At 53.1% G+C, this 26182-nt stretch overlaps 8 protein-coding genes across 8 annotated transcripts; 3 read left to right on the forward strand and 5 right to left on the reverse strand.

Annotated features, from left to right (window-relative positions):
* Window positions 1-90: 90 nt before the first annotated feature.
* On the forward strand, window positions 91-1119 carry MAM_00064 (uncharacterized protein; the record flags this gene model as incomplete). Its single annotated transcript, XM_040818864.1, has 1 exon — window positions 91-1119. One exon carries the CDS (start codon window positions 91-93, stop codon window positions 1117-1119), a length of 1029 nt encoding a protein of 342 aa, XP_040682128.1.
* A 1233-nt stretch (window positions 1120-2352) lies between these two features.
* On the forward strand, window positions 2353-3799 carry MAM_00065 (vacuolar protein sorting-associated protein 74; the record flags this gene model as incomplete). The annotated part of the gene is made up of 4 exons (XM_040818865.1): window positions 2353-2631; window positions 2779-3025; window positions 3136-3587; window positions 3710-3799. 4 exons carry the CDS (start codon window positions 2353-2355, stop codon window positions 3797-3799), a joined length of 1068 nt encoding a protein of 355 aa, XP_040682129.1.
* Window positions 3800-5069: 1270 nt separating this feature from the next.
* Window positions 5070-6892, reverse strand: MAM_00066 (ribosome biogenesis protein Rrp14-C; the record flags this gene model as incomplete). The annotated part of the gene is made up of 3 exons (XM_040818866.1): window positions 5070-6527; window positions 6699-6821; window positions 6872-6892. 3 exons carry the CDS (start codon window positions 6890-6892, stop codon window positions 5070-5072), a joined length of 1602 nt encoding a protein of 533 aa, XP_040682130.1.
* Window positions 6893-7778: 886 nt separating this feature from the next.
* MAM_00067 (Casein kinase substrate, phosphoprotein PP28) lies at window positions 7779-8695 on the reverse strand (the record flags this gene model as incomplete). The annotated part of the gene is made up of 3 exons (XM_040818867.1): window positions 7779-7895; window positions 7978-8528; window positions 8632-8695. 3 exons carry the CDS (start codon window positions 8693-8695, stop codon window positions 7779-7781), a joined length of 732 nt encoding a protein of 243 aa, XP_040682131.1.
* A 3245-nt stretch (window positions 8696-11940) lies between these two features.
* Window positions 11941-13478, reverse strand: MAM_00068 (uncharacterized protein; the record flags this gene model as incomplete). The annotated part of the gene is made up of 2 exons (XM_040818868.1): window positions 11941-13102; window positions 13219-13478. The coding sequence occupies 2 exons, from the start codon at window positions 13476-13478 to the stop codon at window positions 11941-11943; spliced, it is 1422 nt and encodes a 473-aa protein (XP_040682132.1).
* Window positions 13479-14087: 609 nt separating this feature from the next.
* Window positions 14088-15801, reverse strand: MAM_00069 (succinyl-CoA:3-ketoacid-coenzyme A transferase subunit A; the record flags this gene model as incomplete). The annotated part of the gene is made up of 3 exons (XM_040818869.1): window positions 14088-14219; window positions 14296-15663; window positions 15742-15801. The coding sequence occupies 3 exons, from the start codon at window positions 15799-15801 to the stop codon at window positions 14088-14090; spliced, it is 1560 nt and encodes a 519-aa protein (XP_040682133.1).
* Window positions 15802-17193: 1392 nt separating this feature from the next.
* On the forward strand, window positions 17194-20623 carry MAM_00070 (pre-rRNA processing protein Utp22; the record flags this gene model as incomplete). The annotated part of the gene is made up of 2 exons (XM_040818870.1): window positions 17194-17439; window positions 17507-20623. The coding sequence occupies 2 exons, from the start codon at window positions 17194-17196 to the stop codon at window positions 20621-20623; spliced, it is 3363 nt and encodes a 1120-aa protein (XP_040682134.1).
* Window positions 20624-20995: 372 nt separating this feature from the next.
* MAM_00071 (nucleoporin Pom152) lies at window positions 20996-24920 on the reverse strand (the record flags this gene model as incomplete). The annotated part of the gene is made up of 3 exons (XM_040818871.1): window positions 20996-22086; window positions 22148-24371; window positions 24456-24920. The coding sequence occupies 3 exons, from the start codon at window positions 24918-24920 to the stop codon at window positions 20996-20998; spliced, it is 3780 nt and encodes a 1259-aa protein (XP_040682135.1).
* Between the last annotated feature and the right edge of the window lie 1262 nt (window positions 24921-26182).

Raw genomic sequence — 26182 nt, forward strand, 5'->3', positions numbered from 1 at the left:
GATTTTTCTTTCGCCAATCATCAAGACAGCGCATCATACGCCCTCGGCGCGGCTTGCGACCTCTTTGAATGCCCTGACGGTGCCAGCACCATGGCACCTACGAAACGTGCGGGAAAAGCCAAGCAACCCAAGTCAGGTGGCGCGAACGGATCTCCGCCGTCTCCTTTCAAGCAACCTCCCGACGCTCTCAGCGCATTTGTCCAAGGCCTCTCTGAGAAGCATGTGTACATTACGCACGTCGACTCGAAGCCCGCAGCTTTCAAGCGCAAGATTTTTCTCGTTCCGGTGGCTATGAACATTGCCGTGTCACTGCTCTTCGTCTGGCGCATGTACACCATCGCGCCTTGGTACTGGAAGATTGTGCAGTCTGGCCTGGGCTGGTCCAACGAAACCACGTTTCCCGTTGCCGGGTCTTCGTGGCAAGAATTCGCTTGGGAGGTCTCCATGCGTGCCATCACCATGTTTATTGACTTTGTCTTGTTTGTATTTGTCTGGCCCTGGCCGGTGGAATTCGCCGCCGGGCAGGCGCACGGCAATCCCATGTTTTGGAGGCGCAAGGTCGGGTTTCAGGAGAAGGAGATTTACGTCCGGCGCAGTCGTGACTGGGATCGGGTTCTGGGAGATATTTTCAAGGACCAAGACTCCAAGAGGATCTTGCTGGCCTACGTCAATGCGGCCACATCGCCAATCCTGCAGGAGCAGAAAACAGGCTACCTATTGATGAATGGCCAGTGGGATCTCGACTGGGCCTCCATGGTTCACGCTCACTCCCTGGTTGACCACAAGATTGCAGCCGTGGAGGCGTTCAAGACTGTCGTGCTGCTACATCACAAGGACTTTGGGTGGCTTTGCTATGACATGAAGGCCGGCGCGGCCGCAGATGAAGACGGCAAACGCAGACAAGTGTTTGCCTTTCGAAACGCGCTCACCTCAATGGGCAAGGAAGACTTGTTCTATCGGTGGGTGGAGATGGTACAGTTTGATGCCACGCAGCCCGGAGGCTTTGGCCCTGAGCAACAGGAGGCTACGGCCAGGAGGATCCGTGAGATGTTTGAGGCGGCTGACGTCGACTTTGACGAATTGTGGAAGGAGGCGGTAGAGGAGGCGAGGATAGAGTGAGACGGTTCGTGACGCAGCTGGCATTGCGGCAGCTATGCAGATGCCACTTTGGCTGGCTAGGGCATCTGTTGTAATGGCCTCTGCATAATGTGAATCGATGCATGTGCCGAGAAGCAGTCGGGGCATTCGATGCTGAGTCATCGTCTCTGTCCCTCGCAAGCTGTTCTGTTCAAAAAGGCGCCGTCAGTTCGCGGGTGCCTGTCAGTCCACGGGAGGCCACAGACACCAGGCAATTGTACTTGCAGACAGCAGGGACGTTGACGCTACCCTGAGTACCTAGGTACTTCTGTAGGCACTGACAATGGGCGTCAAAATGCAACATGTTGAGAGTCAAGTCAAGTCTGATCAACATGTTGCTCGGAGCCAAGTGCGGCGTGCCCAGCACCGGCTGTCAGCCTGGCGCCTAGCAGCCAGTAGTAGCCCGGTACTTGAGTACTTGGCCAGTACTGGTCTAGTACGTAGTGGTGGGCAAGCCAAAAGTGGCGCGGCAGTTTTTTCTACCGCTTGTGACCTGCCGCCTACCCACCGGGGGACTCTGGCGCTCCTGCCGCGGGCTGTCAATCTTCTTGGTTCCGTCCCAAACCTCTTGTGCACGGAGTACGTACCGAGCACATGCATACATGATACAAGGACGGAGCACCGAGTGAGAGTCAACAGGAAAATCGTCGGCCGCGCGCTTGCTCTCCCGACTTGGCGCTTGTGCATCCAGTCAAACGTTCGCCGTCCCCCCGTCTCTCGAATTTGGCTCGGTCACTCGTCGGTCGGCCTTGCAGCTGCACTACTCATGTCGTCGTCACTAGTCCACAAATCACCTCTTTGCTTCCTCATATCTTGTATGTTGTACGTCGTGTCGTCGTGTCGTCGTGTCGTCTTGCCCCCGTGCCCTTGTGCCCTTGTGCCCCCGTGCCCTCGTGCCCTTCGGCGGAGGGTCCCCTGATACTTGCGCTCCATCGTCGTCGGGGACTGCATCCTTCGCCAAGACATTCGCTTCCAGGGACAATCACTGGTCGTCGTTGCGCCCCACCCCCCTTTCCGCACCTGCTCAGGATTATTAGGCCCGACGAGTCGACGATTCGCCATTTCTGTCTCGTCCCAGCGACTCTTGCAGGATAGCCCGGTAACGCTCATCGCCGGCCGCAACCACTCGACCTCGCGACCAGCGGCGCATCTCCCTGGCGCCGCCGATACTCGTGCTCTGTTGGCGCTTCTGCTCGATCCTCCCCCATTGTCGGAATGTCCTCGTCAGGCCTCACCCGGCGTCGTGGCGCTGGCGGAGGCGGAGGCGGAGGCGGCATCGCCAACAGTGAAGGTGAAGCTAGCAGTGCCGCGTCGAGAACCAATTCCTCCCACGTCGTCAGAGACAGCGGCCCAGATACAAGCTTCGAGAGCAGCGAAAACGGCCACAAAATTGCGTTCGACCCCAGAGATATCAGCGAGAGCGCCGAGCGCAGCAAACAGCCCAAGTTGACCATGATGGAGGAGGTCTTACTCTTGGGACTCAAAGACAAGCAGGTAAGACGCAATGCGAGTCCGTCTCGGCTGCTCTCTACCAAATCAAGCCTTGACCCTTCATTCTCCTCTCCGATCCTTATGCTTTGCTCCGCCCGGCCCTTCATCGCCGACGTCTGGATACTCGATTGACAATTCCTACCCATCAAGGGATATCTGTCCTTTTGGAACGACAACATTTCCTACGCTCTCCGAGGATGCATCGTTCTCGAACTGGCCTTCCGCGGCCGCATCAGCATGGAAAAAGACCCTTCCAGACGGCGATTTCCTCCAGCCGATCGAAACATCGAAGTCATCGATGATACCTTGACCGGCGAGGTCTTGCTCGACGAGGCTCTCAAAATGATGAAGCAGAGCGAGAAGATGAGTGTAAGCTCTTGGATCGACTTGATGAGCGGTAAGTCTGCCATCCGTCCTTTTTTTGGGGGGGAGGGGGGGCCGGTTGAGAAATACATAAAAAAGTTGCATCGCATCTGTGCATCACTGCTAACTATTCCCGGTTTCAAGGCGAGACGTGGAACTTGATGAAGATTGGCTACCAGTTGAAGCAAGTTCGCGAGCGATTAGCCAAGGGCCTCGTAGATAAAGGCATCCTGCGGACGGAGAAGCGTAACTTCCTCCTATTCGACATGGCCACTCACCCCGTTGCCGACGGCGGAGCCAAAGAAGAACTGCGTCGCAGAGTCCGCAACGTCCTCACACAGAGAACCGTTGTCCTCGGTGGTAACCAGTTTTTACCCGAGAACCTCGAATTCAGATACCTTCGGACCGTGTGCATGATCTGCGCCGCATATGCCGCCAACGTTTTGGAGAATGCTCTATCAACCCTCGGTCACGAGGCGCGCGAGAGAGCCTTTGCCCAGACGGACGAACTCTTGGCAGACTACAGTCAATGGCCATTCGGGAAGAAGGCCACTAGCACCGGCATCGGTGCCAACCTGCCTCAGGTCGTTTCAGAGGTAAGCGCTGTTTTGGCCAAGACATTTTTTTTGTCCGCTTCGGAGATGAAGGGCCGCGCCATCTCAGCTGTGCAAGTCCCCCAATAACAGGGCAGTGGCTGTGAGGCTAACATTGTACACAGGAAATCAGCAAGGCCAAGGAAAAGGAGCTGCAGTTGGAAGTTGTTGCCGCCTGCCTGAGCGTCTTTACTCGCCTCGACTCCCTCCTATAATCCGCTCAACACGAAGTCGCATGGCGTCAACGCCTCTTGGGGCAGTACCGCCCTTTCATGACTCCTGCGGCGCTGTTTGCTACACCAACTGCTCCCCCATAGCCGACCCAGTGCAGTCCTCGAATCGAGCTGCTTCTTCTTGTGCCGCCACTGCATCATCCCCAGTTCCAACATTCGCCTTTCATGGCAGACTGTTGTTCCTAAACTGCGGCCAGAAGCGTACGGTCACAGTCAACGGTGGACCAGGCACGATAGAGTATAGGGAAGAACCTGCAAATCTTGAAAGCGGAGTTGTCAAGAAAAGGGGGGGAGGAGATGAACATGCCGAAGAAGCCTTGTCCTTAACTTGATGGATTGTTTTACCATGTGCCAAATTTCACCCGCCTCGTCTTGGTGTCTCGTTCCTTGTCTTTTTTTCCTCTCTTCTCTTTTGTAGTGCGTCCTTTGTCTTGGCTTCTCTCGCGAGGAGGTTCATGGAGGTGGCATTGACCGGGTTTGAATTGGGCTTACTAGAGAACGGGGACGCGCGGGAAAAGATGGACAGTGCCCGAGTCAAGGAAACTGGGTAGCCTTCGGTACCTACCTGGCTGGGCTTGTGTACGGGATGAATGGACGTGACTGTTGTTGCTACGTGTGTCGCGTCGACATGCGTGGATTGCGCTGCCGAGTATGGATGGGCCCATTGGGACAGGGAAGGGAGCAGTAGAGTGGCTGGATGGACGGGTGTAAAGGACAGACAAAAAGAAAAGATGAGCTCAGTTTACATATCTAGAGGGGAGTCGATCAAGTCGTTTTAGGCCGCTGCGGGATCCTGGCTCGTGAAGGGCATGTCGGGGCGGATGTGCTTCAATCAGACTGAACAGGTAGTTGATCTGTACATCAACATGACGTGAGTGCGATGAATTTGACAAGCAAAAGCCCGGAGGGTTGGAGAACAAGCACGATTGCTCAACAACTACCGACATGTCTCCTCGGCCGTCGCCTCGCCATGCAGACACCAGCTGCCAACCCCCCCCCCCCCGCCCTCGTCAACTTCGTCAACTCCACCCGCCCCATGTTGTAAATCGATAGCAATGCTACATCTTGATGAGTGCTGGACACGGAACGCCGATAACAGGAAAGAAGGACGGAAGGGAAGGAAGAAGCAGACATGGCCTCGCCGTGCGGGAACAACACAACATGGCATGGCTCGAGTACAATACAGCACGAGACAAGTTGCCCAGGGCCGGCCAAAAACACTTCCCGACGTGAGAACGTCCGTGACTTGGGCTCATTTTCGGCGACCACCGACTCCGAAGCTGCCTTCGAATCCGGGCCGCCCACCCTTCTTTTTCTTGGCGCCGCCCTTCTTTTTTCCAGCCTTGCCGAGCAGCTTCTCCTCCCGGCGCTGCTTGATGTTCTCTTCGCGCTTCTTTTGTCTTTCCTTCTGTGCCTGCTGGACGCCCTTGGCGCGCTCTGTCCATGCCTTCTCGCTCTTCTTCTTGGCCGACTCTTTACGCTTCACCGCCTTTTTCAACATAGCCTCATCATCTCGGATCTTTTCACCTTCGGCTCTGCGTCGTGCCGTCAACCAAGCTTCCTTCTCGGCAACATCGGCGCGTTTTTCCGTGTCCAATTCTTGTAACCTCTTCTTTTGGTTCTGCACCTTGAGCAGCGCGGTTTTGGCATCAGATGGACCCTTCTTCTTTCCCTGGTTCAGCATGTAGCTAAGATCATGCGACATCTGCGACCCGTCTCCAAACGCAACCCGACCAAAGGAAAAGCCGCCCTCATCTAGCTCAACTGCAGGACTCATGACACTAGGTGAGTTGGAAGCAAGTGCTTCTTCTCGCTTTCTCGCCTCTTCAAGTCTCGCCTGCTTCCGAAGTTCGAGTTTGCGTTCCTTTCGCTGTGCTTGTTTGGCCCGCCTTGATTCGATGAGCTCTTGACGGGTTCTGATAGGCTTGCCATCCGGACCATCCGCCTTTCTGGCAGCTCTCAGCGCCTCGACCTTGGCAGCAAGCCGTGCCCGGAGGGCAGTTGTGTCAGCAGGAAGCTTGATATGCCTGGGCTTTTCTGATGGAGGAATGGCAGAGGAGACTGAGGTAGTGGTGCTGGCCTGCTCGGCTGAGGCGTCGTTTAATGAACTTGACGGATCAGTCGTGTCGAATGTAGGTGAGTGTGGCTCGGACTCGGATCTAGAAGCCACTTCGGCATCCTCTTTGGTCTCGTTCCACGGGCCTTCTGATTGCACCTCGTTCTTGTGATGGGTAGACTCGGTCGCATCAGAGTTCCGGCTGGACGTCTCGACAGCATTCTGCTTCAAAGACTTCTTCTCGGCCTTCTTCTCAGCCCTCTTTTCTCGCTTGGCTTCTCGCTTTGCATCCTTCTTGGATAGCTTGGACGCCCCCTCCGCTGTTTCTACGGGGCCTGTTCCATGGTGCTCGTCCTTTTCGGCCAATTTCAGCCTCTTACTGCTCTCTTCGGGTTTCCTTCTCAACCCCTCACCGGGCTTTTCAGTCTCAACCCCATCAACCGCTTCCAACGAGCCGTCTTCCGAGCCGTCTTCCTCATCGTCTTCGTCGTCGTCGTCGGCTTGATCCTCCATCTGTCTCAATTTTCGTTTGTTCTTGGCTCGCTCATCCATGACCTCCTTGGCGTTTCGGTTCAATTCACTGTCCGGGTCCAGCTTACCCCTTCGGGCCGCGGCCGCTTCCTTCTTTGTCTGCTTCTTCTTCGTCCATTGATCCTGCAACATGTCTGGTTAGAGCGCGGAATGGCCGTCGGCCCGAAGACGAGGAGCAGTAAGATTTTCGTGGCATGACAAGTGGCGGGTAGGATTCAAGGGCAAGTTGCAGGCTCCGACTGGCGGCTGGGCTCACGGATCGGGGGCGGCATGTCAGCATAGGGGTTCACATACGGATGTATCTCCTCCATAGTATACCTTGGCTGGTATAAGGCTCAAGAGGCCATCGAAAGCCTTTGAGTAATCGCGCAAACGATCCTGTGCATGTTGATTAGCCGGGGGAGACTTCACAACGTGCTGAGCCGTAGGAGCAGTAGCAGCGGGGCAAAAGAGCCTCGAAGACGAACCTCGAGCGACGACGCTTCCATGGTTGTCGACGTCGTCAACTGCCGCTGCCCTGAAGGGGATCGAAACCGCCTTTGGTGGGCGATATGTAGTTATTTTCAACAGAGAGAGTGTGTGTAAGATATCGTTTTGTCCCTTCTTAATGGAGAGTCGAAATAGGCGGCGGCTGGTGAAGGCGGTCGGCCGGCCTCTGCGATTTTTTTTTTCTTCCTTTCTTCGCTCCCCACTTGGAACCCTGACCTTGCCTAATGTGGCGCCCAACAACCGTGGGGTGTGGAGTAGGTGCGACCATCGTCATTGCCAAAAGGGACAGGCAGACGAGCACAACTTGGTCGATCGAGCGGGATTGAAGGACTGAAAGATGTACAATCAAGAGAAACGTTCCGTTACCGATCCTTAATTCAAAAGGAAAAGGTGTTCTTTTGTTAAATTTTATGTTTCTTTATTTGTGGAAAGTCGCTCAAAGGTCACAACCGTTTGCAGGCATCGTGGTCTCGCTACAAACTGCTCAACAATATCGTCCCGATACTCGTGGTTTTCAGCCTTGGAAATGTAAAGCGCTTATATTTTCACGGAGGAACTGAAGCCTGACTAGTGCCTTTTCGGAGTATATGTACGCCCTGGTGCATCAGCTATGTGTACCAAACAAATGTCAGCCATCAACCGGGCCCTCAACCCGGACTTCACCGATTCCATGAGCCAATGTTACTACGTGTACGAAATCATGGGTAGCAAGATGAAGCCTTCGTCCTCTGCTTTGATTTTCTTCCTTTTTTTTCTCAAGTTGGCCACGTAGTACGTGAGGTAATTGACCCACGACACAATGGCCATTCGGGGTCCCATGTATATATGTATGTTATGCATGCATTGAGACTTGCTATCAGAAAAACCAGTGCGAATCTAGCAACTTCATTTCCTCTTACTGGCCTTTTTAGGTCCGGCGGCAGCCTCGCGTTTCTTGGCCTCTTTGGCCTCGATTTCTGTTTTTCGGACCTTTTCTTGCTCTTCCCTCTCTTCCTTCTCGGCCTATTTCACGAATGAGTCAGCACAAGTTAGCAAGTCGGTCCCAATGTCCTCGGCCGAGACATTTGGAGCTGCGTTTCCGTACCTGTCTTCGTGCGGCGTCGGCTGCGCGTTGCTCTCGAATGAGTCTGAGACGAGCAAGATCTGCTTTGGCCTGATCTGTTTTGCCTTCTGCCTGCAACTTGATGTACTTCTCCTTGGCCGCGGCGGCCTCGGCAGCTTCCCGTTCTTTTCGATTACCGGGACCATTCATGTTCTGAACGCCTTCTGTGATGTCATCAACATCGCTGCTTTTGGTCTGTTTCCGGGCCGTCTTGGAGTGGTTCGGGTTGGCGGGCATGTCGTCGTCGCTCTCATCGTCACTGGAGGGCATGTCGCCGACCTCGACGGTACGAGACTTTTGCTTCGCAATGGCGGCTTCTTTACGGGCCTTTTTCAGGGCCTTGCGGTCGTCACGGCTCTCGGCCTCGGCTGCCGCATTTGAAGGGTCGGCGGCATCGCCTTCTTCCTCTTGACTAGACTCCTCTGCAGAGCCTTCTTCATCGGAGGGTTCGTCTGCAGCACCGGACGACCACATGCTGACTTGATTGCCATCGGCATCGACGGGCTGTAGTGATCGAGAGTAGTGCTTGCCTCCTAATGATGAGAGAAGAGTGTGGATTAGAACCGAGTTCAACGATGCGCCTGAGCAGCCCGCACGGGGCAAAGGCCTGAGGTTCGCGTATGTTGGATAACTCACCACCTCTAGTTGGTTTATTAAACTTTCCCGCGCGACCACGCGGAGCTGCTGAGCCACCGGCCATGTTGCGTGGTGGGCAGAGGTGGACCAGAAGGGAGTACAGACAAAAGGGCGAGCAGCGAAGTGTTTGTCTCGAGTTGAGGTCAGAGGACTGTCGACGCTTCCGAAGGAATGAAAAGCGAGTCGGTAAGGATACGTAGCAGGCCGAAATGGAAGGACGTCCTTGACTCACACAACACAATGGGCGGCGGAAGGTAGAAATGTTCGGTGGCGCTAGAGGCGGGGGGCAGCGGGGTCCTTTTCTTGGGCAGTCTGCCGTTTGGCCGACCAAACAGAGGAGAGATGATGGTAAACGGAGCAGAGCGGGCGTTGCTGTCGATGGGCCGTTTTGGCGGTGCAGGAGAAAACACAACAAGCCGACAGACGATGCTACGAACCCCGACAAAATAAACCGTCCGCTTTGCGCTCCGGCGATTTTATTGGCAGGCAGACAAATCTTGCCAGATGAATCACGATGAGGCGGCCAACGGGAGGGAGTCGGGCGTGCAGAAACGTGGCGAGGGCACCAAGACGTCGGTGTGCCGGGGAAAGGAGAGTTTGGTGCTCACACGACGGCACCAACCCGTCCTTCATGGACGTTTGATACGAAGTAACTAGGCATGCTTGGCATATCGGTGTAACCCAAGTCGCTGTCTGACACGCAACCTTCACTCAGTGCCCTGAGCTGAGGCTCTTTCTTGTGTGACGCACACAATGTCAGTTTCTGTCAGTGCCCACCGGTCTCTTTCTGTGGCTATTCGCAGCTGAGCTCCCAGAATAAGTAACCAACCATCTCCTCCGTATTTATCAGCGCACTCCGTCCACGCTGATGTGCAAAGGTACGCAGGGGCGTCCGCTCCATCGACAGATCTCAGCCGAGTGCATGTGCGCTCGCCCAGCAAATCCACGCCTGCGACAGGGCACCGCATGGCATGGCATGACGGCTTGTGCAGGCAAGCAGGAATAACAATAATGGCTTTGTATTCTCACCAAGGCTCCGCAGCTCGTCCGCTTAGTCACCGACGACTGGCCCACCTGTCGCCTGTGCTCGCCGGCACAGGCTCATCATTCTTCCGGCCCCAGAGCCCGGCCCCGTCTTAACGGCGCCTCCGCCACACGATTTTTACATCTTCCCTTCCCTTCTTCAACCTACTAGAAAAATATCCATCCTTCATATTCACTCTGGCTTTCACTCGCTTCAATGAATGTCACTGGAGGGGAAACTGGGGGAGAGATGGGATCCCAACCGCCGACCTTACCATTTGTTCTGCATGCACCTCGGTGCTCGTGGCTCAGATAAATCCTTTAACCGGCGGCACAGGCATTCGCACAAGCCGACTGTGGAACGAGTCGAAAGATACCACAGGCGCTGTCTCTCTTCGCAAGAGCCCTCGGGGCGCTCTTGGACCCATGCATGTACCTCGTCTCGACGTGTGTTCCTTCGTAAGCTGGCGATTCAGTCGCGTGCAGCTCTGTGTGCCCGTGGTTGGACCCTTGCCGTGGCCAGTCTTTCAGACTCGATCCGCACGGCAACTTTGGACGCCGTAATTCTATAGACCTTCCATGGCTGGGTTGAACTGTGCATGTCTATGTAGCTTGACGCCCGTCACCAGGGATGGGATGGGCATTACGTTTGGGCATTGAAAATGGAGGTTGACTGGTCAAGTGATAAAAAGCATTGCTTCATACCACCCATGTATTCGTGGTCACCAGCATTGCAGCTACGCATGGCAACGAGGAAAAAAAGTGAGATTAGCCAGAGTCAATTTGCTTTTAATATTCTTAAAATTTGATCGAGTCGCACATGACTGACACCGCTGTATTCACAACAAGGTTCCTCGAGGTCCCTTGCACTCGTCCAACATGACCGGTAGCTTTGATGCCGTCTCGCCAAATACCACATCCAAAACGCCAAAATATACTATTTGATTCAGAGCAATACGAACTTCAATCAGATTGAAGCAAATCGTCGGCGCTTTCTGTGCACCAGTATGCAGGAGGGGGGGCATCGGCACAGTGACCCTGTGGCTTGGTCTATTCTTCTGAAATGCTTGGCGTTGGCATGGCGTTTTGGTCCGTCAACGTAACACCGGCAACAGAGCCGTATGCATCTGCGTGTGGAGGGGTGTATCTTGGTGTAGATTCCCTGCTCATACCCTCAGGTTGCTCGTGTCTGGCCCGTGAAGCCAGACCAGTGCGGCGGTTGTCTCCCTGACTCCCGACTGCTCAAGCGCGGAACGAGCATCATCTTGTTGTTGTGCTCGCGGCGGCCGGGTGTCTTGGCAATTACGGGATGGACGCCTAGCGTTGACATTCTCCCACAGTTGCTCCGACGCTGCAGGGCCGGCCTCGTCGTCGTTCCCAAGTTGCCAAAACAGACCATCATATGGCTCCGCGACAACAGGCCTGACTCTACCAGAGTCTCGGAAAGAGGGAGACGGTTGACGGGAAAAAGGGCTGTGGAAACGTGTGAGGAAGCATGTCGAAGACTGTCCCTTTTTTCCCAAATTCGACCTGCTCAAATTTGCTTGCCGTTTGGAAGTCTGTCTGGGCAGTCCATTTCGCGCGCTTCTCTCAAAGAAGAGACGGGAGTGTGCTAAATAGCTCATTTGACGTATCTGTATACCGGGAAGATCACAAGATGGCTCCAACTCTTCAGCTTCTCCGGAGGGTGTCTGGCTCGCGGTAGTAAGAAACGAATCGCGATGCAGGTAGCGTGTTCTCTTTAAACAAAATTTTGCACGCACATATCTCGTGAATGACATCGGTCCTTCTAGTTCATCCACCGCGTTTGCAAGGCGTTGCAAAGTATGAATCCAGGGCCTAGATGGGGAGCTCATTTTTGCTGGTGATGGTATCTGTGCTTTGTGCTTTGTTGCGTTTTGTTACTGAAGAGGAGTAAAACAATTACGTATACTCCGTCTTTCATGACAACAATAAAGCACAGAAGCATCTTTTAGGCACATAGAAAGCTTTTCAATGGCTTTTTAACTTGTCAAAGAGGCTATGGCTTTAGCATGCCTCCCAGGACGATTTGGGTTTGGTGAATTGACTCGCGTCGAACGCTGAAAGCTTGAGTAAATTTTGCATTGTTAGCTTCAATGGCGCCCATGAACTGATGATGACTTACTGACTTGTGATAGTTCAGTTCAACGGCTTGAAGTTGAAATTATTAGAGTTCACTTAAACTCAACCCGTCCCAGGGATGGTATGAATTGGCGTAGATTGAGATACGCACCGCGTCAAGCCACGCCCCTGGCGCGACGTATGCTATCTAGTTAGCGACTGCAAAACATCGTCCAGCCTCTGTCTCTTTTTGCTGCGCAATGAATGTTCCGCCAGTGTACCCCATGCCATGTTTGTTGTTTCTCTCGACTTTTTGCGTGGCAAAAGAGTCTCTTCCTGGCTTTGCAAGATGCGAGGCCGCGTAAATGCCATTCGCTTTGTTGCAAAAAGTCCCCGGCTGACGTATGATGGAGTATTTGTGATTCCGCCACGACCATTGTGTCCCAGAAATAAACTGGCAAAAGGTTTCGAGGGCAGAGTGAATGGTCCGACAACGGCCTGGGTATCGGCCTGAACGCCACGGGACCTCAAGTCCTCATCTCCGCCAAGCTGGCCGATGAAGGCGTAGAGCCAAAAGGCCCATGTCTCGAATGTGACTCCATGGCAAGTTCCCACGTCTCTCGAGGAAGCTTCCATGTCCCAGGTGGGGGGGAAGGCCTTGGCGGCATCTGTCAGGTAGTCCAGGAGAGGCGGCGCTTGACGGCCCGTGACGAACTTTACAGCGCAACGAGAGTCGCCACAGAGGGAAGACAGGTCCGCATCCACTCTTCTCGCAAGATCTCTCAGGCGACTGCTTCGAATTTGCTCGAGCGGTGCAAAAAGCATCAGGTATCGTGACAACGAATCTTCCATGCCGGAACCGGCCATCTCCCAGCCTTGCTCGAGGGCAGAGCCGGATGGATCAGGCCAGTCGTCTCGAGCAGCCATGACATCATACAATGCCAGTGATGGAAATTTCGTCACCCAGCGAAGCGACTCTTGTGTCGTATCTTGGTCTCTCCAGATGCGCAATACTCGCAAAAGTGGGAACGGATTTTCCATCTCGGCCCAGCCACGTATGAGCCTGTCGCTGACCTGGGGAAACGTGGCTCGCACCTCGTCAGCGGGTTGGATAATCTCCAGCACCCCTAGACTCTTCATACCTGCGAGACAGAGCAGTTCAGGGGTGCTGAACTGGCAGCCGCCACTGATGACCAGGTGTGCGACAAAGTCAATTGATGAGGAGGTCAAAGGCTCCGTGTAGATTCTGAGCTCTTCTGCCGGGTGGCATATGTGTTGCCTGAATCGATATAATCCAAGTGTTTTGTCCTCGTCGTCTGCCACCAAAATTTTCGAGAACAGTTTCCATGCATGCAGGCACGCCCCCCTAGGCATTGACTTTAGCTTTTGAGTGAGTTGACCAGAGGCTTTGTGATCTCGCGATGATTGAGGAGAGAAGAAGAAACATACACCTCGTCAAAGCTATCAGGGTCATTTATTTACCTTGCTTCGAGGAACCGCCAGACGCGCCAAAGTAGTCGGGCAGGCATGGCCTCTACGTGGTGTTCAGTTGCATCTCCAATGTTATCGGCAGCGACATGCGTCGCCATGTCAATCAGCGATCGGGGTCCTTTGGTTCCCCGGGGAGTGAATAACGCATACGGTCTCCGGCGAGACCAGTCTCGGTCGCCACGGTGGATGGTGAAGGTCTGTCGTGGGACCGTCCATTCTCTGAAGACCTGGCCCGATGACTTGTCAAACATGGCGAGAGTGAGGCGGCGCGTGCGGCATGGCGTGTTTCGGAAACGACAGATGGCTAGGGATGAGTCGCCGTCCGAGAAAAATGCGGATGCAAGAGATGAAGCCGTGGGCGGGTACTCGGTAACATTTGAAGCGTTTCCCGCCCAGATGATGTGAGCAGTGAGTGAGCACCAAGACCAAGCACCGGGCACTGAGCACTGAGCACTGGGCACCAAGTACTAAAGCACCCAGCACCACGCACTGAGCACTCGGCGTCATCACACAGAACTCGAGACGCCAGGGCCAGGACTCCAAGAGCGACAGCCATCAGCAAATCTTTTGATAGCCCCAGGACGGATCATCCTATTGATGCACAATGACTTTCTTTTTAGATTTTTCCATTTTCATTCACGCATTCATTGTCTTTGCTTAAAGGCGGCTTTCCCCATTTCCCACCTCCCAACCAACCAACGCCTGAAATGTCTCGCTCCCATATATCAAGTCAGATCAACCAAGCTCAGTCATTTCCATCCGACATAGAACCAGAAAGATGCACTCATTCTCCCAGCCAAAAAACCGAGCATGCGCATCATCGCTCATTCTTTTGTCACTTGCCCCGTAGAGGGACACATTTACAACATGGGCTTGAGGTCCTTGGCCACGGTGAAAGGGGCCTCCGTTTTGCTCTTGATATCTTGGACCGTCACGCCATCAGCAATCTCAACAAGATTCAGTCCATGTGCAAAATCGACGTCGAAAACGCCCTAAACATCGGGCTGTTAGCTCCGTTCTCGACTCTTTGGAAACAAGGCGAGATCGTGTCTCGAGCAAAAGTCTTACCAGTTCAGTAATGATTCGCGACACGCATGCACGGCCAGTCAAGGGGAATGCACATTGCTTGACTATCTTGGGGTTGCCCTTCTTGTCGGTGTGCTCCATTGTCACAACCACCTTGGTCTTCGAGGGGTTGCTGACCAGATCCATGGCACCACCAAAGCCTTTGACTTTGCCGGGCAGCATCCAGTTGGCAAGGTCACCAGTTGAGCTTACTTGCATGGCTCCCAGAATGGTGAGGTTGATTCTCCCACTGCGAATCATGCCAAAGCTTTCTTCGCTACCGAAGACGGCCGCACCGCGGTTGAGGGTTACCGTCTCCTTGCCGGCATTGATCAAGTCGGCATCCTCGGCACCCTTCTTGGGATAAGGTCCCAAGCCAAGGATACCATTCTCAGACTGGAGCTGAACCTCGACATCGGGGCCGACGAAGCCCGGCGCGAGCATGGGCATGCCGATGCCCAAATTAGCGTACATGCCGTTCTTGAACTCCTTGGCGGCTCGCTTGACGATGCGCTCACGTTTGGCAGCCGTGTCGCCGGTGCCCAGCGCTGCCTTGGCATCGGCGTCGTCCTCGTCCTTGGCAAACGTATACTTTTCAATGCTCTTCTCACTGGTACTCTGAATGACGCGCGTCACGTAGATACCGGGTAGGTGGACAGCCTCGGGGGGGATTTCGCCGGGCTCAACAATATGCTCGGCTTCGACAATGGTCATCCTGGCATTGCGGCCCATGGCGCCATTGAAGTTGTGAGCAGCAAGACGGAATTGGCAGTTGCCGAGCTTGTCCGCCTTGTAGGCCTTGACAAAGGCATAGTCGCCATCAATAGCATGCTCCAGCAAATACGACTTGCCATTGAAGACCTTGACGTCCTTGGGATAGGAATATTCATCTGGGGTACCGTCGGCCTTGTTTTTCAACGGCAAGTCACCCGTTTGAACAACAGTTCCGAAAGCCGCAGGGGTGTAAAAGGCGGGAATGCCCTTCCCACCAGCCGCGCAGCGCTCAGCCAAAGTTCCTTGAGGAGTGAGCTCCAGCTCAACTTCGCCCGTCAGATACATGGTTTCAAACGTCTTATTCTCCCCAATGTAACTGGCAACCATCTTCTTGACCTGCTTGGTCTTGAGGAGCTTGCCGAGGCCGGAGTTGTCTGTACCAGCATTATTGGAAACGGCTGTAAGACCAGTGATTTCAGGCTTTTCGAGAACCTCATCGATGAGGGTATCGGGAACGCCGCAGAGACCAAATCCACCACAGAGCAGAGTTGAGTTGGGCTTCATATCCTTCAAGGCTGCTGAAGCAGAGGGAAAGACCTTGTTGATCTCAGCCCGGCGTAAAGATACAGAGAATGACCTGCTCAGGGCCGGAGAAGGCTGGTAGTTAGTTGATGTTAGTTTGGGTCGAGGGAGTCGAAAACGCCGCAGTCGTGAGTGAGTCAAAGCCATACGTACGTTGCATCCATGGCGAGCGAAGGCCCGGAAAGTCGCCATGCGGAGGGCGGCGGACGGCATTGCGAAATGATACTACGAGACTGGAGATTCCTATGCGTTAAAGTCCAGGTCGGAAAGACTGGCCAAAGGAGAAATTCGGACGTTTCCAATATCGAGTCGCGCACAGTCAACTGACTCCAACTCCCTTCGAGAACCGTTGAGCTTAAGATGCGGCTTCTCTCAGAAGTACAATGGAACAGAACAGGACGCCCAAGCACATCGGAAGCTGACAAATGGACTGGGTGGGATAACAGAGAGAATGGGATGGGCGAGCACGCAGATGTGTATTGTTAAAGAAGCTCTCGAGCCGCGGGAGCTCGCAGCAAGACACGAACGACGGCGACTTGTGCCGCTAGTGGCCGAGCCGACTGGAACGAAGTTCCCTTCGGGTGCATCGGCAGAGAGCTCTCTCCCTGCTTCGGAACTTGGGAAGCGGGTTTGTTCCGCGGCAGCTTCAGGCACCAGAAGCTGCGGGGGCGGGTCTAGATTCTCAAGCATACAGCCAATGGGAGATAAAGAGCTGTAGAGCGAGACTGTTTTTCGGTTCCGAAGGCCAAGCCCAAATCATTCTGCTGTTTCCTCTGACGGGTTATCTTATCTGTCTTGGTCGCTTTATTCGTCGGCCGATTCCTACCACTACTTATTATTTAGCCATGAATATCTAATTTACATACCTAGTTGGTTATTCCGTGATGAAAAGGCGTAGTTCTGCGCCCCCGTCCCATCAGGTCTGATGCCGCTACAACCGGCGTTCTGGCTCACTCAGCCACTCATTGTTAAAGAAATAGTAGCAGGAATACTCTACACTCGAAACTTCAGCGACAGTTATGCAGTGCCGAGGTAATAGGTACCTCCCACGGCGACTTCTTCCGCGGGACCATAGCACCAACACAAAATACCGTTACCAGCAAAAACGGCACCACGATAGCTTCTTGACATGACAGACATTAATTTTTTTATATTGTAGTGTAGTACATGCAAAAAGTACATGCAAAACCTTGTGACCCCATCAATGATAGTAATACAGTCTTTTTTTTTTGCATGTTAATAGTTACGCGGTGTGGGGCTATAGTGGACACCTAATTTACACGGCATTGTTTAGGGTTAGGGTTACATATGAAAAAAATTGGCAAGAGGTCGGGTCGTCTGCATTCTCGGTCCGGGTCCGAGTCGTCCGGTCCTCCCAATGACTTCACACCAACAGCTCCCTTATCAGCTTATCGCCCCGCAGCTGGCTTCAACTGGAAAAAAAAAAGAGGAAAGAGCCATGTGTTGGCGCTGCCAAGAATCAAGACGAATCATCTTGTCAGTTTGTCGAATCTGCAGCGGGCTGCCGCAAACCACTTCTCTTAACGACGCCGCAAAAGTCTGTCAGAAATCCCATTTCAGCGAAGCCCATTAGCCGAAGAAGAAATGGAGTCGGGGGTGAAACGCCGAAAGATTGACCACGGCGGCTCCAGCCTCCGACATGATGGCCTCATCGATTTCGAGTCTCCCAACGCCGCTCGAGTATCGTCTGCCAGCACCTTCGTCCTCCAAACCGATGAGCTGCTCAAGGAGACCAAGCTTGACTACAGAAAAACACTGAAAGACGTGGACGCAACACTGTTTCGGCTGAAAACCATTGTGGATGCTATTGAACCGCATGCACCTCTTCCGGTGAGGCTCACCACCTGGAATTCTGCTGGCTTAGAAGACCACGGCGCTAATCAAACCATTCCGCAAGATTGCCGAGGCGACGCTCAAGTTCGAAAGACAGCATCGCATTATCGTGCCTTACCCAGATCCCAAGCCAAGAACGGACTCCCCCTATAAGCTTTCATACGCCAAACCCTCCCAATGCAACGTCGTCGGCAGCTACGTCTCCAAGACCATGGTCAAGACCCAATCTGCCCTGGGCATTGACATGGTCGCTGAGATGCCTGTTTCATTGTTCCAAGACAAAGACTATCTGAGCATGAGGTATTTCTATCGGAGAGCCTACTACATCGCCTACATCGCCGCACACGTTCTCAATGAGATGGGTGACACCATGACGCTGAGTTTCGAATACCTACATGAGAACCCTCTTCTTCCGGTCTTGGTTCTTAGGCCCTCGGGCCAAGGAGATGCTACTGACGGAGTCGAGGAGACGAAATCAAAACCTAACAAGAAGGATGGCAAGAGTCACGGCTATTGCATCCGGCTAATTCCATGCGCCCCCGACAACCTTTTTCCTTGGTCAAAGCTCACACCGTCGGCAGATTGTACGAGGCTGGGAGAGATGCAGGATCAGGGGGGTGAAGCGGAAAAGAGGAATAGGGGAAATGTCACGCCCTCGCCGTTTTACAACTCCACGCTCAACGCCGAGAGGACCTTCATACAGTACCTTAGAGTACTGACGCTTGCAAAAAAGGAATGCCCGGCCTTCCCGGATGCATGCATCTTGGGTAGAATATGGCTTCAACAACGAGGATTTGGCGGCAACATCTCTCAAGGCGGCTTCGGTCATTTTGAATGGGCTGTCTTGATAGCTCTTCTGTTGCAGATGGGAGGAAGAAATGGACAACCTGCTCTTTCCGGGTCCTTGAGTAGCACCGAACTTTTCAAGGCTGGTGTCCAATTCCTTTCAACGACGGATTTAAATAAGAAGCCTTTCGTCTTCAACACGGCCAACGTCGATACCAAATCTGTTCGAGAAACCGGTCCAGTCATGTTTGATCCCGTACGACAGCTAAATATCTTGTCCAAGATGACTCCATGGTCCGCTGCTCTTCTGCAGCTATACGCAAAGTCCACTTCAGAGTTGTTAGCCGATGAGGGCGCGGAAAAATTTGAGCCCACATTCATCACCAAGGTTAACGTTGCACTGCAAGTTTTCGATGCTCTATTCGAGACTCACAACTCTCATGTTTCCAAGTATGCAAACGCCTCTGATCGCAGCAGCGTTGCCTGGAAATTGGCTGCAGAGATGCATAAAGTGCTCAAAAAGGCCCTCGGAAACCGCGCGCGGCTCGTACATATACAGCTGCCATCGGTGAAGCCTTGGCTACTTTCCAACCAGCCTACGAAACTGGCTACAAAGCTCCTTGTAGGTGTGATTTTCGATCCCGCTCATATGGCGCGACAAATGGAGTACGGTCCGCCTGCGGAGGAAGAAAGGGAGGCTGCCGCGTTCAGACAATTTTGGGGGGAAAAGGCGGAGCTGCGTCGCTTCAAAGACGGGAGTATACTTGAATGTGTCGAGTGGAACAGCAAGCTGCCTTCGCAAATTTGCGAAGAATTGACTACCTACTCGCTGAGGCGGCACTTCAATACTCCAAAAGAAGATGTTATCGCTTATGGGGACAAATTTTCCTCCCTCATTGGCTTGTCTCATCTCGACAAAGCAGCCTTCGACTCGGCCAGGCGATCATTTGCGAAATTTGAAAGCGACATCCGTTCTTTAGACAACCTTCCGCTTCAGATTCGCCAGTTATCACCAGTCTCACCATCTGCTCGCTACTCGTCTCCGGAGCCGCCTATGCCTGGCTTTCACATGGACGCCACCATCCGTCCAATGGACGTCAACCTTTACTTTGAGGCATCCAGCAAATGGCCAGAAAACCTCACTGCCATCCAGGAGGCAAAGATTGAATTTTTGCTCGATTTTGACCGCCGCTTAACAGCTGCTAACGATAGACTGATGACACACCTGGGTCGGGAAAACAGAGACGTTGGCATCGAAAATCTGGCATATTTAGATGTCGTGTACGACAACGGTGCGTCTTTCCGCCTGAGAATATATTGCGATCTCGAAGAGACGCTACTTGAGCGCCGAGTCCAAAATCAGGTGCTCGATCATCATGTCCGCGAAGAGGCATCACGAGCTTTGGCGGCACTCAACTGGTATTCTGCCACACTGTCACTGCAAACTCAAACCATTGCAACTTTTTGCACTCGTCTGCAGCCGTTGTCACCGTCGATTCGCCTGGTCAAACACTGGTTCGCCAGCCACAAACTCTGCGGACACCTGTCTGATGAGCTCATTGAACTTTTTGTTCTGCACGTCTTTCTTCAACCGTATCCCTGGATGACGCCTTCGTCGCCCACGACGGGGCTTCTGCGAACGCTTTTCTTCTTGGCAAGGTGGGATTGGCGGGATGAGCCATTGATTGTAGATTCCGCAGAGACTATATCCGCAGCAGACCGGTCAACAATGCACCGGGAGCTCGAGTCTTGGAGAAGACGAGATCCCCACATGAACAATTTCGTCATGTTTGTTGCTACTTCCAGCGATCGCTCGGGACTGGCATATACGCGCGACGGCCCGTCGAAGCTAATCGCCTCTCGAATGACTCGCTTGGCCAAGGCCGCCTACAAACTCGTTCACAACCAAGGAGCCAACCTCAAGCCCGAGAGCCTTTTCGAATCATCTCTGCAGGATTATGACGTACTGGTCCACCTCTCCACCAAGGCCATCAAGAGCACCCTACGCGAAGCAGCCACAGAACCCGGTGCAAGGAGGCACTCACAGTACAAGAATCTCGACGCGCGCGCCGGCAAGATGCCGCTCCCCACAAGAGCGCACCCCTCCGCCGTCTTGGCCCAGGAGTTACAGCGCGCCTACGACGACACACTTGTGTTCTTCTCGGGCGGACCAAACGACTCTGTTTTAGCCGCTATCTGGAGCCCCAAGTTGCAAAAGAGGCAAAAGTTCAGGGCCGGCCTGCCATACAACTTCCGGAGAGTAGCTGGAAACAATGGCGACGACGACGAGGCAACAGATGTAGTCGAGGTGAATCGACAGGCCATCTTGCTGGAGCTGGCCAGGGCGGGTGGCGACATGATAAAACGGATAGAAGTTGGAGACGACGAGGAATAATCAGAAGCAGGATTTTTCCCCCATTGGCTACCACGTCCAAGACTGAGTCTCACCAATCATTCACACAGCGTCGATTGGCTCGGACAGCGTCCGGCGTGGTCATCTCCCCACGGCATTGCTTGCTATACGGTCAACATGTTACGTTCCAACGTGTAGAGGCTAGCTTGATGAGGTGCAACCATGTCCCGGCCCAACCACAAGTAAATGAATTTTGTTTATTCTGGTCAGAGACTGCTATTTGATATACTTCATGTCGACTCAGTGTCCCGCGTATTCAAAACATGAACGCCGATTCCGTGGTATAGATGCATATGTACAGTGTAGTTCCTCGTCGTTTCCCAACAACACACACCCATTACAGCGTCTCTTGCCTCATCGCCCGTCTTTCTTGTCAGAAACCTGCTCCGTCGAGAATGAGCAGTACTTGTCTTTGATGGCCACCACTTCGTACGTGCCCTCCTGGCTGGCTTTGATGACCTTGCTGTGCTCGTACGAGACGTCATGTCGTCTGTCCAGCACAACACTTCTGTGTCCCTTTTTAGCGTTGGTACTTCTCGTGTACGTGAACTCGAAGGGCGGCGTCCCCCAAAATTCAAACAAAATGTCGACTTCGTTCCCCTCGTGGATATCAACGCGAGATTGCTTTCCACGGCTGATCTGAACGCTGGGCAGAGGATGGATCTTCTTGTGCAAGTTGACTGCTGCACGACACTCGCTAGCCTTGTCTGAAATGCTGGTAATGGTGAAATCGCCGGGTTTCTCTGCCACGCGGCGGAAGTTGGTGGTCTGTGATTTGGCGTTCCAGCGGCCGTTGAAGTCATAGGCGATATCGAACGGCGGCGTTCCTGAGAGTGTGTATGCGATTCGTTCACCAACACAAAAGTCTTCGCGAGACTCGAGGGGATAGATGGAAGGGGCATCGAAAAGCTGGACCTGAATCGATGGTCCGTTGACATCGTATCTTTGCTGGCATCCTTTGGCATCTCGAACGCGCCTTATGCGTAGTTGCTGCGCCCCAAGTCGTAGGTGCTCTCGTGGAATAGGCATCGAGTATGAGTTGGAGTTGATGGAGGAGACTCGGTACGTGTCTGACGCGGATCCGGACTGATGCTTAATTTCCACCTCAACGGAGAATGGAGGGACACCAGTCAATGAAATGGGGATTTGATCTTCGTGCTCCTGTTCCTCCACGCAGTACTTGAAGGACTGCCCAGGTTTGGAGAAAACCGCCGTTGGCTTGGCGTTGACACGCTGCTGTACCACGAGTGGGCGCAGCTTCTTGTCACTGTTATAAAGATTGTCTGCTAGCCCGACAAACTTGTACGCGTAGTCTCCGGCCTTGCTAGTGTCCATGGATATCGACGCCTTGGACAGTGCGGCGTCAAAACTCCTGGGGCTTTTAGAGTAGGCGCCCTGGGAAGATCTGTGCTCCAATTCGTACGACACATGATATGGTGGTGAACCTAGAGTTTAGTTAGCGAGCCGCTTTCCGAGGAGGGATTGAGTGCGTAGGGATGTGCCCACCTTGCAAATTGACCTCGAATCCATCGATATCACCCTCGCAGACATCCTGCTTGACGAATGCGTCCTTGAGGTTCTTGATGCTCTCAGTTTGAATAAGTGAGATTTCCGGTCTAGGAAACCAGTCCACCTGAAATGTAGAGGCGGTCTTGTCGACAGTGCCCGGACACTGACTATCATGCACCTCGAGGATTTTGTACACGCCTCGAGACTTGACTTCAAGGTGATCGTTCGGTGCAAGGGCAGTCTTGAAGAGTTCACTTCCAGATTCATTCAAATTGCGATATCGGATTGTCCAAGGGGACTCGCCTTGAAGTCGTAACGGAAGTTGCAAGGATGTGTCTTCAACAGCCATGATGGCGCTCTTCTGCTCTATCAAGCCAAACCCTCCGCGTGGCCGTTGACGTCGGACGGTAATTTTCATTTGGTCTTGCAAAAAGGTACGGCATCCACGTTTATCCTGCACACTACTAAGAGCGAGAATATAATCTCCGCCCTTCGCAAGCACCGGCGTCTTGATTGTCAACATGTTATCTTTCAGATTGCTTGCTTGTTCTGTTTTTCGCTTGCCATCGTGGATGACTTCCCATTCCAGGCTGAAAGGGGCATCACCGTTGAGAGAAACATCGACCTCGACTTCAGAATCCAGGCAAGCATTTATCGTATCGCGTGGGTGGACAATCCGGGCCGAGGCGGCTGGCTTGACGACTTGCTCCAACGTCATGTCTTGACCCGACAAGGGCAGGTCAATGTACACGGCGTCACTTATGGACGTGAACACATACCTATGCCGGCCAGCCTTCTTAGGGATAAGCTCAAGTTGTGAGCGCAAACCAGGCACACGCAGGGTCCTGTGTTCGGGAGGCCCGTCCGAGATGATGTCGTAGTGGATGTCAAACGGAGGAGTCCCCACAAGGTCAATATCGACACGAAGGCCAATGGAGTTGCCGGCGCACTTATCGGGAATGTCTTCGGAACGAATGGATAGATGCGGCTCAAGGGGATTGAGCAGCAAACAGGACGAAGGCTCGTCTACTTCGCCTTCGCAAGAGCCACTAGTAACCGACTTGAGTGTGTAGAGTCCAGCTTCGGATATCAAGGGGCGGTCCCTGGAATTTTTGGCTGAATGGAGGAAAATCGTAGCCTCGCTGCCATGATCCCCGCTGTTAGTCAAGGTGTCGATGGGGGAAAAGACCCAGCTGACTTGGTGCGACGTGTCCTTGATGGCGCCAGAGCGGCTAAAAGCAACAGGCAGTGAGGTAGCACGACCTTTGGCTACCTTGATTGGCTTTCGAAGGTCACAACCATCCATACGGATTTTCGGCCGCTCTCTGACTGTGAACTTTTGAGTCAAGCTCTTTGAGACGGCGGCATCGGCGTCCTCGCCTTCCTTGGCGTACTTGACCTCGTTTCCAAATGCGTCATGGACTTCGTCAACTGAATACTCCCATTCCCCGGGAGTAGTCAGAGACTCGTTGAGGCCGACTGTGACCGTGGCAGGGCGTGCCCACGAAAAGTCATCAGCAGCAGAGACAGTTGCGGCCTTGGCGCCAGTAATGAGAGGTGACGCAAAGCCATCCGGCTGCAGGCTTTGGAATCGAAAGTCGTGGTTTATACCGTTGACAGAACGACTGTATTTAATCTTGAGGGGCGGAGTGCCCACAACTTCAAGGGATAGGTCCGACAGATCGCGAATGCACCGCTGGGAAGATTCGGGGGCTCGAATCTTGGCCTGTGGGCAGGGAACAACGTAAGTTTCCTTGACGGCGCGCTGAACCTCGAGCTTGTACTGGTCCAACACTGTACCCAGCCGATAGACACCAGGTTTCTTGACGACATAAAGCCAGCTGAAGCCGTCGGCACCTGGGTCAGCATTGTGATCACGGATGGCCCTGGCAACCTTGTTCACCTCGCGAGAGGGGATCTTGATTGTTTCCTCCTTGTTCGTATCGAGGTCGAGACGAATCAACTCTATCTCGGCGGGCACGGTTGCGTTGAAGTAAATCGGTAGCGAGGCGCCAATTTTGTCCTTGCGGTTTAGGCAGTAAGGCAGCATGTCGGGATTCAATACAGCAGAGCCTTCGGGGAGGATGTTGATGATTTGTTTGCCCATGATTAACGAGTGGTTATTCAAAATGCTCGACATCTTTACGTTGTGCTCGGAAATGGAGACTTCGCGGTCGTAAAGGACCTTTGCAAATCCAAGGAGCCAGGCTTGCCATGGTAGCTGTGTCGTCGACAAGGTTAGTCGTTCGTGCTTGTGGTGACGGGTATACGAGGGGACCGCAGTGGGAAAATCAAGCACACTCACAGGAATGTTGAACATCAACATGTAATTCAAGACGACATGTCCGGCAAAGAGGGTGGTGACTAGGAATTGCGAGAGCTCAAGCCACGGTATCCTGAGCTCGGGCAATCCAAAGAGGAAAGCAAAGTCGATGAAAATCCACTTGACAAACAGCCACCAAGACGAGTCGCCATCTTCTATGACCTGAAGCCAGTCGTAGAGCTTCCAAGCCCACAGCAAGACGTATACAGCGAGGGCATACAACCGTTGCCTCGGAGCATCGAGTAAGGTGACGGGAATGAGAGGGTCGCTCGTAACTCGGCGCGCGGCGGTGTTTTCGGGGGCGAGAGGGAGCGTGGGTGATTTGGTAGCGGTGCCATTCGACGAAACACTGGCGACTGTGGATGGCGTCTCTTGGGGAGTTTGTCGTCGTGCAACGGAAGCTGGTGTTGCTGGAAACCCAGACCGCAAGCGAGGAGTTGCGCTCATGGCATTCCGTATCAACAACGAGGGGAGGGGAGAAGCATTGAAATCAAAACACAGTCGTGGCGACAACGAGAAGAAGAGAAACGTGCAATGCGTGCAGCGCGTCGCGGGTGCAGGCGAGACGTGATGGAGCAGATGGCGGGTTGACGAGGCTGCCGATGCGTGACCAACGACGGCTTTTTTTTTGTCCAAACTGGTGTTGACATCAAAGACTGGGCCTTGGTCAGCTACCCGGGAGCCAGAGAGGGAGTGGATCAGCCGTCGGAGCACTGGAGGAGCGCGCGCCTGAGGCCACACTAGGCCAACGCCGACGTTCGTTTTGAATGCTGCCTACGGAGTACTCCGCACTTACATAAGTAAACCATGTCTACGGAGTATAAGGATCCTGTATCTTAGCGATATTTGGGTTTTTACGATAATTCACAGTTATCCAAGGTTTTTCCCTAGTAAATTGTTAATAGTTATATTACTAATAATAATTATTAACTTTATGCTTAGTTACTTTTTTTTTCTTTATTATTAGGCCCCTACTATAAGGGCTAAATTTCGCCGCCTTTAACGCGTTTTTCTTCCTTTAACATCACCACAATAACGCCTCTAATAACAACAACCTCAATAACCTAATTAAGCTCTTTTTTAATTACATTAATGAGAGCGTAATTACTATAAAAAGGCGTCTAAGGCTTATATTTACTTTATAATATCTTTAGGTGTAATTTTCTAGTAAATTCAATTAAAGGTATAAGCCCTATAATAGTTACATCTTAATAATAGTCGCCTTATAACGATGAAAACAGCCTCACGAAGGATATCGTTATAGCGCTGGTTTACTGTACTCAAGGTACCTGCCAAGTTCTTACTTGGTAGCCAGTACCGTGTATGTTACAAGTTCCTCAGTACTTAAGCCGGTCCCACCTTTAGCCGTCTCTCGAGGGTCGGTCGACACGGCAGATGCGCCAATGTAGAATGCAATATCTCGCCTGCCCAAGGGCTGTCTTTCGCCATTGCTCATTTCAGCCTTCCCTTTCTCTCCCCTCTCCCATCTTTTCATCCGCCTTTCCCCGCCTGGTCAAGGGTCCGCCAGAGACGCCTCTTTTCACCGCGTATGAGCAGGATATAATGGACAAACCGAGACGGAATCCGAAACGCAAAGCGCTAGAAACCATAGACGCTTCCGACGTGCCCCCTCAGCAGCTCCTGGAACGGGCCTGTAGTCCTTTAACACCACAAGAGATTGAAGAATGGGAGGGATGGATTGAGCTGGA

This window comes from Metarhizium album (genome assembly GCF_000804445.1).
Source record: "Metarhizium album ARSEF 1941 chromosome Unknown scaffold_1, whole genome shotgun sequence".
In the NCBI taxonomy this organism is placed as follows: Eukaryota; Fungi; Ascomycota; class Sordariomycetes; order Hypocreales; family Clavicipitaceae; genus Metarhizium; species Metarhizium album.